The sequence below is a fragment of the Typopeltis vanoorti genome, chromosome 3 (genome assembly GCF_054136105.1).
Source record: "Typopeltis vanoorti isolate ZY-2024b chromosome 3, IOZ_Tvanoo_1.0, whole genome shotgun sequence".
Classification (NCBI taxonomy): Eukaryota; Metazoa; Arthropoda; class Arachnida; order Uropygi; family Thelyphonidae; genus Typopeltis; species Typopeltis vanoorti.
In genome coordinates, this window is record NC_143551.1 from 100389249 (window position 1) to 100403712 (window position 14464).

The 14464-nt window shown below is 36.3% G+C and overlaps 1 protein-coding gene across 1 annotated transcript in view; it reads right to left on the minus strand.

The window, feature by feature from the left end:
* The window catches only part of LOC150108422 (uncharacterized), a 96953-nt gene that overhangs the window by 21580 nt on the left and 60909 nt on the right, over positions 1-14464 (minus strand). The window contains exon 6 of the mRNA XM_090390775.1: positions 1582-1762. Coding sequence (XP_090246901.1) covers positions 1582-1762 — 181 coding nt within the window. The remainder of the gene's footprint in view (positions 1-1581; positions 1763-14464) is intronic.

Genomic DNA, 14464 nt, shown 5'->3' on the forward strand with positions numbered 1-14464 from the left:
CACAATTTTCTCAGAACATCACAAAATGGATTGGTTCTCTCTTGATCCCTTATCTGGAAAACAATCTCTTTTGAAGAACATTTAAGGAATCTCTGGACCCATTCTTCATGACATTTTGAAGCCTCTTATACATTTATGCAATCTGTCAGATCTCTATTATGCCAATAATAATCAGAAATATCTGTATGACAGAGAATGTTTTCCAATTTACACATAAAACAAAGCACAAGAAATTGTTATTATTGACGTTATACATTTCAAAAGAACTCGGCAAAATCTAGTATTGTTCAGATTTCATGTACTTATCTTCTTGACAAAAGCTGTCAGTTTGCAAACAGCCCAAAATGTAAGTTTTATTTATTATCATCTTAAAATCTATGAGTAAATCTCACATATATAATTTCTGTTAACTTTTGTTGTCACAGTTTTGTGACAACAAAAGTTAAAAAGTTAAGGATGGTGTGACATGGAAGTTACTTAAATTAGATGTCACACCATTCTTATGGCATCTTCAAAACAGTTACACAGAGCCAAAAATATTTGTATGAATGACAGTTCCTACCACTGAACTGAGGTACCTTTGCAACTCTTCTTTAGTCAATGGCTATAACCTTCAAGGTTGTGCTGAGATCTCCACAAGATCTCAGCATAACCATTCCCATTCATTTTATCAAGGATACATCTGAAAAAATAAAGGTTCTTTACCAATATTATGCCAGTTTCAAATCACACATCTGGTTAGCAACTTTCATCTGTTTATTTCAAGGACCAGTTTCATCGTCTTTCACATCCAGGAGTATATAGAGTTCCTTGTGTCTGCAACTTGGCCTATTTTCAACAGACTGATAGATCAATTAACATCTACCTTGAAGAATATAAAAACTACACCTGCAATCATCTGTATGGTAAATTGGAAATGACACCATAGTCTGGATATGCCTTCACACAGGATTAAATGGAAGAAGATAACAATATTGCATGGAAGTTATTGGTGTGAGAGACTATTTTTGGAATCAGCATCAACTATGAAACACTTTCCTAATGTCAACAAGTATGGCTGCTTTTAATATGCCAAAGACATGGGAAATAGTCATTCTAAGACCACATTTAGTCATTAATGTCATAAATGTCTCTGAATTAATTTCACTTTCATTCAGTCCTTAGAGGGAGTCTTGATAGGACATTAGTTCCTTTCAGTTACAATTTGAAATGTTTCTACAAAAATCTAATTGAGTGTTGTGTGTTTTATCACAGTTATAATTTGTGTTCTGAAGATACTGGTTAGAAATCCTGTGAAATATTAGTCAAGTTCAATAAATTAATCTTTTCTGCTGGGGTTGTTTATACCATGAAGTACTGTTATGAATATTGTCTCTGAGAGAAAATGAAAAAGAGAGGGGAAAAAATGTACATTATTCAGTATGATGCATCAATTCTAAAATTCTTTATCTAATTAAAGGAAGATATGAATCAAATTTCATTGCTTTTCAACAAATTCAAAAGCAATGAAATTTGATTAATATCTATCAAAAGCCAACTGAATTTGGAAAAATAATGATGCAAAAATGTTAAATTACTAACTTGACTACTTTTGACAGCATCATCATAAGAGGGTGGACTGTCAAGAGGATATAAAGGCAACACAGGAGCTGTAGGTGGTGGAGACTGAGAGATCCTCTGTTGATAGTCACTTTGAAATACACTATCATTTTGCATAGCCGATGTTTGCAAAGTTCTTGAATGAGACAATCTCTGGAGACACCTATAAGTGATACCAATCAATTGTATTTAAATCGTGTGTATGCACGCACGCGTACACACACACTTAAAACTATATAAAACTATATATATATTCTGTTTTAAAATTTATTTTGTTTTCATAGTTTATATATATATATATATATATATATATATATACACACACACACACACACACACACACACACTAGGGGGTTGATATATTTGCTAAGATATATCAACCAGGTGTATGTAACATGGTGCATAGTGCTACTGCTACGTTGATGAAGAGTTAGAGGTTCATGAAAATGAAGTTGAAGAGCTCTTGGATAATCTGAATAAGAATCTGCCAATAGGGACAGATGGAATATATGAGCCTGTCTGCTAAAGGAATGTTCAGCTGAATTGGCTAGGCCTTTCACACATTTATATAACTTCAGCAGTCTCTGCACAGGAATGTATGATAGTTCCATTGCATAGGTGAAGAAACTGATGTGTCTAACTACTGACCTATTAGTATCTCTGGTGGTAGTGAAGATTTTAGAGAAGTTGGTAAGAACTTGCATACAGAAATGGGTAGACAAGCATTCTATACTCTGCAGGGAACAGCATGGGTTTACTAAAGAAAGGTCATTTTTAGCAATTTGCTCATATTTTATAACAATGTTACGGTCGAGTTGGATAAAGGGAATGGATACACTATGATAATGCTGGATTTTTCTAAAGCATTTGATAGGATACCACACGACAGGCTGTTGCATAAACTGGAGAATATGGGATTGGAATATGATCTATTGACTTGGATCAGGGGATGGTTGACAAACAGATATCAAAAAGCGGTATATAGTGGGTGTGAATCTGCCAGATTTAAGGTAACCAGTGGTGTACCTCAGGATTCAGTCTTTGGGCATTATTGTTCAATCTATACATTGATGACATCAAGCAGGGTCTATCATCAGTGCAATTGTTTGCCGATGATGCAAAGATAGGCAGGGCAATCAGGGATGCTACTGATATTCAACAATTACAAAATGATTTGAATAAACTGGAATTCTGGGCAAATGAAAATGGCTGTCAGTTTAATGTTAGTAAGTATAAAGGTATGCACTTTGGCGTGATTAGAGTCACAGCAGCATATTATATTAGAGGGATTATGCTACAAGAAACTGAAGAGGCAAGGGATCTTGGTGGATAATAATTTGCAGTTCAAAAGGTCACATAGTAAAAGTTGCAAATACAACTCAGACATTAATTGCTATGATGAAGCAAACTCCAACATGTAAGGATAAGGAAGTGATTTTGCCTCTTTATAAGGCTTTGATAAGACCACACCTGGATTACTGGGCGCAGATTTGGTCTCCCAGATTCCGAGGGGATAAAGAAGCTGTGAAAAGGGTGCAAAGAAGAGTTACAAAGATTATATCCGGATTATGGGATTTAGATTATGAGGACAGATTGCGAGTATGTGATTGCAGACTGGTTAACAGGAGAAAGAGGAGGTGATATGGTAGAGATCTATAAACTTTTGAATGGGTGTTAGCATTTCAAATGATGAAATTTTTCGTTATATGGAAGGCAGGGAGAGAACACAGGGCATCCATGGAAGTTAAGGTTGTTCTTAGTCAAGAAAGGAGTAAGAGCTAGGATTTTTTTCCAGAGAGCAGTGAGTGAGTGGAATAATTTGCCTTTAGGGGTAGTGAGTGCATCTAGAGTAAACGAATTTAAGGGAGGGTATGATACCTGGGTTGGGTAATTTACAGCCTCTCTCGATGAGTCCTTGACTCCCTGGAGGTCTCAGATAATAATAATAATATGAGGGTGGTCTGAAAAGTTCTCGGCCTAACAATGAAAAAATAGATTTATAATTTCAAAATTATATTTTTATTTTTCAACATAACCTTCCTTAAGACTAATACATTTATTCCAGTGCCATTATTCCATACCTGTAGTGGTTCTCAGTAAGATTTGCAAAATACCCCTCTACAGCTGCAATCACCTCTTTATTAGAAGAAAAACACTGACCAGTGAGGAAGAGTTTTCCTCACTGGTCAGTGTTTTGGGAAGAGATAGAAGTCAGAGGAAGCCAAATCTGGGGAATAGGATGGATGTTCCAATAATTCATAGTGCAGATCCCTTAATTTTCCCATTGCCAAAACACCTTTGTGGGCAGGTGCATTGTCCTGATGATGAAAGGCGATTTTTTTCTTCTACAAACTGGGCCTTTTCTAACGAATTTTTTCGTCTTTATATCTACACGTTCTTTTGAAATGCCGATAGTCTCAGCAATTTCACGCACTTTGATTTGCCAGTCATCCAATACCATATCGTGCACTCGATCAATGATTTCTGGTGGTGTTACACTTTTTGGACGTCCTTCATGTGGATCATCTTCAAGGCTGGTATGGCTATGTTTAAACTTGGCAGCCCATTTCTTAATTGTTGAAAACGAAGGAGAAGAGTGCCCATAAACTAGTCTGGTTAAAAGATCAGAATAATATTCCCTGGGTATTGTTTACCCTTTTCAAGATAATTAATAAACTTTAGCATCCCAAAACACCAATGCTATTGACCTTTCATGCTGATGGAACTGATTTTGTCTTTACTGGCACTGAACAACCGGCTTCTGTCCACTGTTTTGACTGCTGTTTGGATTCTGGTGTGTAATGGTGAATCCAAGTAGCAGCAGTCAAAACAGCATTTGATATGATTGATATTTTAATTTGAGAGTTATATCTCATTTTTTGTTTGTGTGCTCCATCTGTGGTAAACATGGCTACAACATCCATTACAATGGTCATACGAGCTGTTCCTATAAATTATATGTGAAAAATGCATACTGCTACTATGCTGCCTTGGGTACCAAGTGCATGGCATTTCTAATCTCCAAACAAAACAGTGTGTTCACATTCCACTATACATGGAATGTGAACACACTGTTTTGTGTTCATTTTCCATTTGTGTTCACATTTGTGAATCCAAGTCTCATCCATAGTAATAAATCGACGCACAAAATCAATTTTATTCTTGTTAAAATGCTTCAAGCACTGTTCAGAGATTTTCATGCGAGTGCGTTTTTGATCTGCTGTGATTAAGCACAGTACCCATCTTGTGCGAAGCTTTTTCGTCTGCAATTCTACATGCAAAATATATCCTACATGTTCTTTTGAAATGCCGATAGTCTCAGCAATTTCACGCACTTTGACTCACCAGTCATCCAATACCATATCGTGCACTTGATCAATGATTTCTGGTGGTCCTTTTAAAATCCTTTTACAAAGGATTTTATAACTGCACTGTACTCAATTTTATCCATTTCAAATGATATAGACAACACTTTTGCTTTAGATAGTTGTATAAAATAAACTACTTGATAGAATGACTTGCAATTTCACATGGACGTATTACAGATGTACTAACTTAGAAAAAAAAATCGTCCCAATAGTGTTGCCATTTATGGTCAAGGCCAAGAACTTTTCAGACCACCCTCGCGTGTGTGTGTGTGTGTGTGTGTGTGTGTGTGTGTGTGTGTATACACACACACACACACACACACACACAAGAGCAATTAAAAAGAATGAAGTCGCATTTAAGAAAATCTGTTATTTCTGCCACAAAACTAAGTGCCAAATTATCATCGTACTTAAGAGATGCTTTATTAGAAAAAAAATGGAACGAGCGCTTGTAATTTGGATTGAAGAATTAACTCAAAGAAGAATTCCTATAAGTGGTTATTTAATTAAACGAAAACTCTTCGGTTTTTATGAACAGATGACTCAGTTGCAGCAGACTACTTTTGCTTCCTAGGCTGATAGAGAATTTTCGGCTAGCAAAGGTTGGATAACTGGGTTTTTAAAAAGGAATGCACTTCATAGATGAAGTTGCAGCAGCAGATGAAGAAGCAGCCAAAATTTTTCAAGAGAAGTTAGCCAAAATTATTGAAGATGGTGGATATTGTCCCGATCAAGTGTTTAATGCTGACGTTTTGGAAGAAAATGCCTAGTCAAACGTACATTGCAAAATCTGAGAAAAAAGGAAGTGGGTTTAAAGCAAGCAAAGATCAAGTAACGTTGTACTTTTTAGCAATGCATCAGGAAATTGAATGTTGAAACCCCTTCTAGTAGATCGATTTCTAAGACCACGTGCTCTAAAAGGCAAAGATCTAAAACAGCTGCCAGTACATTGGATGGCTAATACAAAGGCCTGGGTAACAACTGGGTATCAACAATTATTGAACCATTCAGTAATATTTACTGAATGGTTCAATAATTGCTTTGTACCAGAAGTGGAAACATATATGAAGCAAAAAGCTCTCAATTTTAAAGTTTTATTAATTGTTGACAATGCACCAAGTCATTCGAATTTAGAACATCCAAATGTGCAGGTAGTGTTTTTTCCACCCAATACACCAAGCATTCTTCAGCCATTAGATCAAGGCATAATTGCTACTTTTAAAAAATATTACGTTAAGCACACTTTTCAGTTTATATTGGATAAACTAGAAAATGAATCATTAATAGTAACTGACATTTAGAAAAAAATTTCTATTTTGGACTGCTTAAATCATGTTGCATCTACTATCGCTGAAATAAGACCACAAACTTTAAATGCCTGCTGGAAATCAGCTTGGCCTGGATTGTTGCAAACAGTGTAATCATGCAAACATCTACATTATCAGCTGAAATCATTACTTTGGCAAAGGAAATTGGTGGAGAAGTTTTGATACATTTAGCCAGAAAGATGTAGATGAATTGCTTGTGGATAATGCCTTAAGTGATGATGATATTACTGTGCAATAAATTGGAAAATCAATTTCTTGTTAATGACACAAATTCTGAACAAGCCTTTAAATTCCAACGTGAGCTGAAGAACAGTAAGTCTGGATATCGCAAGATGTATAAAAAATTAGTAAGATCGTCATCACAAAGTTTAATCACTGATTACACTGTCAGAAGAAAAAAAAATCAGCACTGAAAGAGAATGAAGCTAATTCTGTTTGTGAAGAACCATTGCCTTTACCATACAGATCTGATGTGCTGACTATCTCTTCTGGTGATGAAAGTGATTTTGCACCAGTTTGCAAACATTGGCGAATATTGTCTAATAGCAACGATAATTCTGATGACAAAATGTAAAAAAAAAAATACTTTTCAATAAAATTAAACGAATAAAGCTTTAAAACAAAATCAGGCATTCTTATTTTCCTGAATTTTGATAAACTTTTTTTATGCAGTTTTAGAAAAGTATGGAACGTATCCTTAATTTTTCAACGTGTTAGGTTTTTTTGTGTGATTTTTTATATGCGATGTTTATGATTGTCTGTGAAAATATTACTGGTGGTGGGCAGTAGATGGTAGCTACGGTTTGTTGTATAGTTGGTGGATTGAGTGGTGGAGACAGAGTTGAAGAGTAGATGTCCTCCCTTGTCTTTGATGAGTCTTTGGACTCCCTGGAGGTGTCACGTAATAATAATGATAATATCAGATCAGACAATCGAAGAATGGGTGGAATAACTGTTTTATTTGCCAGTGATTTTCGACAAACACTGCCTGTCGTATCCCATGGAATCATGGTGGGTGAAATGAATGCCTGCCTTAAGAAATCATCACTATGGCATGATAAAGAGTTTTCACTCAAAACCAATATGAGTGTTCACCTACATGGAGACTCTATTGCATATATGCACATTCCTTCTCTGCAAAAGTGTTAAAAATTGGCAATGGTGAAGAACAGCAAAGAGATGAAAAAATTATATTAACACACTTTAATATTTGGAAAACTGTCCGAACTGCAGACGAACTACTGTTGTAGTCTACCCATCTAACATAACAGAAAAGTCACTATGTTGATTCAGGGAGAGAGAGATCCTTGCACCTCGAAATGATTTCAATAATGAATTAATGGGTTTTTAATAGGGTTAATGGATCTGTTAGTGTTTACAAATCAGTAGATACTCCTGTGGACATAGATGATGCAGTTCATTTTCCCATAGAATTTTTAAATTTGCTTAATCCACCTGGTCTGTCTGGTCATGAAATTAAATTGAAAATGGGTGTTCCTATTATGTTAATCCAAAATCTGCACCTCCTCCGCCAAATCTTTGCAATGGAACTAGGCTTCGAGTAAAACTGTTGAAACCGAATATGACAGAAGCTGTGATATTTAAAGGTCCTGGTACTGGAGAAATTGTCTTCATTCCTCAGATACCCCTCATTCCTTCAGACTATCCTTCTGCATTCAGATAATTACAATTTCCAATAAAAGTTTGCTTTGCAATGACGATTAATAAAGCCCAAGGACAAACCCTTAGATATGCAGATTTAGATTTAAGAGGTGAATATTTCGGACATGGGCAGTTATATGTAGCATGTTCTTGAGTTAGCAGTCCTGAGTATTTAATTATTTTTGTCAAGGATGATGAAACTTCTGTTGTTTACAAAGAAGTGTTATAATGCTCACAATTCTATACCATGATGAAAGCACCAGCACCAAATACTCAAGTAAATACCCTGAAGCGAACTGCTGGCAGTATAAGTTCACTTCAGCGAAGCAGCAGTCTCAGCTAGTATACATAGATTTCCTTAAAACCATGTATATAAAAATTTTATAACAATGTTACGGCTGAGTTGGATAACGGGAATGGATACACTATGATAATGTTGGATTTTTCTAAGGCATTTGATAGGATACCACACAAAAGGCTGTTGCGTAAACTGGAGAATATGGGATTGGAATATAAACTCTTGAGATGGCAGATAGATATCAAAAAGTGGTGTACAGTGGGTATGAATCTGCCAGATTTAAGGTGACCAGTGGTGTACTTCAGAGTTTAGTCCATGGGCCATTATTGTTCAATCTATATATTAATGACATCAGGAAGGATTTAACGTCGTATGTGCAATTGTTTGCTAATGATGTGAAGATAGGAAGGGCAATCAGGGATGCTACTGATATTCAGCACTTACAGAATGATTTGAATAGACTGGAAATTTGGACAAATGAAAATGGCTGTCAATTTAATATTAGTAAGCATAAAGTTATGCACTTTGGTATGATGAGATTTCCAGTGACATATATTAGTGAGGTTATGCTACAAGAAACTGAGTAGGCAAGGGATCTTGGCATATAGGTGGATAGGAATTTGAAGTTCAGAGGTCACATAACCAAAGTTGCAAATGCAACTCAGAAGATATTGTGATGATGAGGCAAACCTGGACATCTATACATAAGGAATTCATTTTGCCTCTTTATAAGGCTTTGATAAGACTGCACCTGGATTACTATATGCAGATTTTGTCTCCTGGATTCCAACAGGATAAAGAAGCTGTGGAAAGGATGCAAAGAAGAGTTACAAAGATTATATCCAGATTATGAGATTTAGATTATGAGGATAGATTGCAAGTACAGTGGATTAAAGACTCTGGTTAACAGGAGAAAGAGGGGTGTTGGTGTTATAATAGAGGTCTATAAACTTTTGAAATGGATATTATAGGATATTGTCTAATGAAATTTTTCATTATATTTCAGGTGAGGGAGAGAACACAGGGGCATCCACAGAAGTTAAATTTGTTCACAGTCAAGAAAGGGGTAAGAGCTAGGTTTTTCTCCCACAGAGGCATTGTAGTTTCTCCACAGTGAGTGAGTGAGTGGAATAGTTTGCCTTTAGGGGGCCAGTGAGTGCATCTAGTGTGAATGAATTTAAGGGAACGTATGACAGCTGGTTTGGGTGATTTATAGCCTCCCTTGAGTCCTTGACTCCCTGGAGGTCTCAGATAATAATATATTCTGTTTTAAAATTTATTTCGATTTTATAGTTCTAACTGCAATAACAGTTATCAAACCTATAATACTCCTCTACTATCACATATGGTTTAAATACTGGAAAAAAGAAACACTGCAACTGCATTTCACTATATTGCATGGTGCAGTGTCATACCTTTGTTTCCAGAGAGTATCTTTATTTCCAAAATCAACCACAGCCACATAGCATCCAACTCCACTCGAGCAAGGAGTTAAAGCGAATGTTAGTCGAATTTCAAAGTCCTGCAGGCATAACTCTTGTGTCAGGGTTATCTGGAATAGGTAGAAATGCAGAATCTAATGTAGAATTTTCCAAATAATTGGGTAAGGCAAATCCATGTGTCTTAATTTACAATGCTTCTGTTATATACTTGCATGTATACATAAATACAGGGTGATCACAATTAAAGTATTCCTGTTTAAGGCTTTGTGAAGTGCCATCCAATAGATAGGAAGGGCAATCAGGGATGCTACTGATATTCAGCACTTACAAAATGATTTGAATAGACTGGAAATTTGGACAAATTTTCATTTGTCCAAATTTCCAGTTCCAAATGCTTCCAGTTCCAAAAGATCCAAATGCTGTGAAACTTTGCAGGAATATATATTGTGTGTCATATGGAAGTTACAAAATTCACCACCAGAGCATTGTAAATACTAAATGCATAGAATTTGCATATCATGCAACTCAGGAGGGTGTAAAAGATGGACACAGGATTTTTCCCTTCATTTTGGTTGTTAATACAGTCCTCAGTGATAGCACTAACCTTGCTTGCCCCAACATGCTTTGCTTGTGAAGTTGTATAACCTAAACAATTGCAATGCTATTGCTGCACTCTGACAATTTCATCACAGAAATTATGTCCACTATCTCCTTGTGATCTGCGATAAATGACAAGTCATTTTGAAGAAAAGGGAATGTTAGGGATTATACCTGGCAGAGATTGCAAACCAATCAGTTCACAACAAGTGAATGACGTTGCTACTGCCACATTGTGGAGCAGGCCATGAATAACAGCATTGGTTCCTGCAGTGCACGTGCTGTATCAAGACACATGGATGTATATTACACAACTGTGTAATGTACATTCAGGGTAACCCTGACACAGGAGTTGCACCCGCAGGACCTTGAAAGTCAACTAACATTCGCTATAACATTCTTTGCTCAGGTGGAGCAAGATGCTGTGTGGCCGTGAATCATGTTGTGGGAAGATGAGGCTCACTTTCACCTGAACGGATATCCAGATATGGGCTATGCAAAACCCACATAGCAGTCCAACAAATTCCTTTGCATCCACCCAAAGTTAATGTCTGATGTGGGTTTACAACTTCGTTTATCACTAGACCATTCTTCTTTGAAAACATTTGCCAGTCAGGTGCTGTGACCTTATATGATAAACAATTTTGTTGTGCCACAGCTGCGGCAGTCATTTGCATGGATTCAGTCACTTTCATGCAGGATGGGGGGGCTCCTCCATACATCAGTCAATCAGTACAGGAGGTTCTTGAACGAAGCCAGAGTGATTAGTCACATGTTTCCCACTGCATGGTTCCTTGGTCACCTGATCTGACCTCCTGTGACTTCTGGCTCTGGGGATTTCTCAAAGAGAGGGTTTTGTTGAGATCATCCTGATAACATGCCTGCACTGAAAGACAGCATATGTGCAACATCAGTCTTGACCTGCTGCATTCTGCCGTTGCACACTGCGCAAAGGATGCAGTTTGTGGTATACCTGGAAAGGTAATACTTTGAACAGTATAGCATGAATGCATAATAGAAATAAATAAAAATGTGTTATTTATACTTGCTTCGCTTTTCTCCTTACATACATATAAAAATTACTACATCTACATTCAGTATATCATACAGCTCTTTGGTGGTGAATTTTGGAACTTTTTTTTTTTTTTTTTCCAGAAATTGCTTCCTCATGATGCACAATATATTCCTGCACAATTTCCCAGCATTTGGATCACCGGGTGGTGCTCCTTGTGGAGCACCACCCGGTGATCCATGGTTACTTTAATTTTCACCACCCTATATACACCATGATTTTTTAACTTTAATTTTGAGGAAATACATGCAAGTTACATTTAAGTAAATATGGTATATTCCCTTAATCTGTCCTCATATTCACAATTCCAAAGCCCAGTTATCATCTTGGTTACTTGCCACTGAATCTTTTTAAATGTCTCTCAATCTCCTTGGAACCCAGGTAACCATATCTGTACACACATAGCTGTGGAAAATTTGCCGTTACACAGACTACATAAGCATTCTGAGATGCTTCAACTGCAATAAGTTCCACCATCATGAACTAACAGTCCTAAGAAAATGTGTAAACACACTCAGAAGAGAGAACTACTATAAAGCCAAATATACCTATCAGTCCAAAATTACAAATGCAAAAACAGAATCCTTAAATGTACTATTTCAACTATCAAATTCTTGAAACTATATATAAATTAGCAGCAAGCAAGAATAAGGCACCACCTATATTATCAACTATTAACAAAAGAGACTGCTCTTACACTAAAAACTTAGAAACTGCAGCTATTATGGTAAACAAGTTTACTCCTGATGACAACGAATCAACAGATGAAGAAATCCACAAACCTTACAAAAATTGGAAACAGACAGACACTCCTAACGATGATTTATTTACTACTAATGAAATTGAGTCAATATTAAGATCAGTGGATCCAAGAAAAACTCCTGGAGAGCATGGAATAACCAGTAATATACTCCTAAGAGCATTTGTCGAATTTCCCGAATTCATAACAGTTTACAATGAATGCCTAAAAAGGGGCGATTTCCTTTATTATGGAAACTCTCTAAATTATAGCCATAATCAAACCAGGAAAAGAAACATCTGATGAAATTAGCAAATACAGGCCAATCAGTCTCATAAAAGTCTCCATAGCTCAGTCACTATAGACTAAGCCCTTTGGTCAGAATTAACTGGGTTTGATTCCCATGAGGAACCCTTATCTGGTCTTTTTCGACTAAAAGGCGAATTAGCTGGTCTCATATGGAGGGAGGGAGTTTTTTCACTCGGAAACTCTGGTTTTTTGTCTCCCAGAACAGGCAAACTGGTCCCATGAACATAACATGGATTACAGTCATGAATACATATCGCCCATATACTGGTCGCGAGCCCAGATAAAATTGGGGGGGTTGGAGAAAGCAATGGTGAACTATCCTGTAAAAATCTCACCAGGAATACTTTGTGGGCAATGCCTACAAAGTCACTTACAATCGGAAATGACTGAAAGGGAAAACCAGACCAGTTCAGTCTCATAAATGTTGCTGGTAAGGTACTAGAAAAACTTCTAATAAACCAAATAATGCACTTTCTACTCAAGAGCAATACTCAATATGCACAGTAGATGCAACTATGGAGATTAAAGAGTTCACAGAAGGCAGTCTATAGCAGTCTACAAAAAAAACATTATCTACTGATCTCACTCGATGTACAAGGAGTTTGATGCTATGTGGTGGCACCATAATCAATCAATTAAGAGATTTCAAATGTCCAAAAAAACCTACTCTACTTTACAAAAAATTATTTTACAGGAAGAAGAGCAACTGTGACGTTAAACCACTGCTGGTTTTTAATATCACGAACAAAAGAAGCAAATGAGGCTGTCCACAAGGTTCCTGCTGTGGACCATTAGAATTAGAAGTAACGGCTATCAAAGAACTCTTTAAAACTGCAGCGTAGGCAAGCGAGAAGAAAGTTACATTCAATAGCACCAAGTCTTAAAGTGTTATCACTCTTTTTATTATTATTACATGACACCTCCAAGGAGTCCAAAGATTCATCGAGGGAGGGGCACCTATTCTACAACTCTCCATCTCCACAATTCAAATCCGCCAACTACCATCATCTACACCAACACCATCTACTGCCCACCACCACTAGTATTTTCACAGATAATCACAAACATCTGCACACAGCAGGATTCAAACCCCAGCCTTTTGGCTGGAGAGTGAATATACTAACCACTCGGCCAACCAGGCCAGCAATATTATAGATATGTAGTTGTATGATAAACTTCAAATATAACATTAAATGGGTAATATAATGGTAAAAAATCATAACATTGTTGGTTAGAAAAAAGTATGGCACCTTAAATAAATTCATCACTTTTTCTATAGAATGCCATCTAAATGGATTTTCCTTACCCTACACAGGGGAAACAGGACGCATGATCCCAATCAGAAAAGATGAACACAAATGACACATTAAATATCTCCATTATGGTAAAACAGGCCTATCAGACCATGCACTCCAAATAATACCATAGAATTGACTGGAAAGGCACCAAATCCTTACACCACACCAAAACCTAGTTTGAGAGAAAATTCAAAGAAGCCTGTGAAATGCTAAAACACTATCCAAACCTGAACAAAAATGATGGAACAAGCCCAGAAGAAAATCTCGATACGAGAGGCCTTTAGAAATGTTTAATGTAGTTCTATTTATAATTTATTTATCTTTTAAAAATATTTTATGTGTTTATTTTTTAATTTATTTTTATATTTATCAGCGGTTTTTTTTTTATTTAATCTGATATTATTAATTTAGTTTTTCCGCAGGAGCTAAGTAAAAGATTAATAAGCAGTTAGATTCATTTTACCTTTGTAAAGTGCAGTAGCATGTAGCTTATACATATGTATTTTCCTGGTGATGACCTGAATACAGAGGTTGAAAACGTCGAATGTTACTTTCCTAATATTAAGTAAAGTAATTATTTTAACACGTGTGCTGTGTCTCCATAAATTCTTAACTATGAAAACATCAATATTTCTTGGCCAACTAGAAGCAAACAACAATCTTCACTGCAAAATGATAAATTCATGAAAATAAGAATGAGCATCAATATTGTATAGCCATATAACTGCCAACAAGAGTTATCATATATAAAT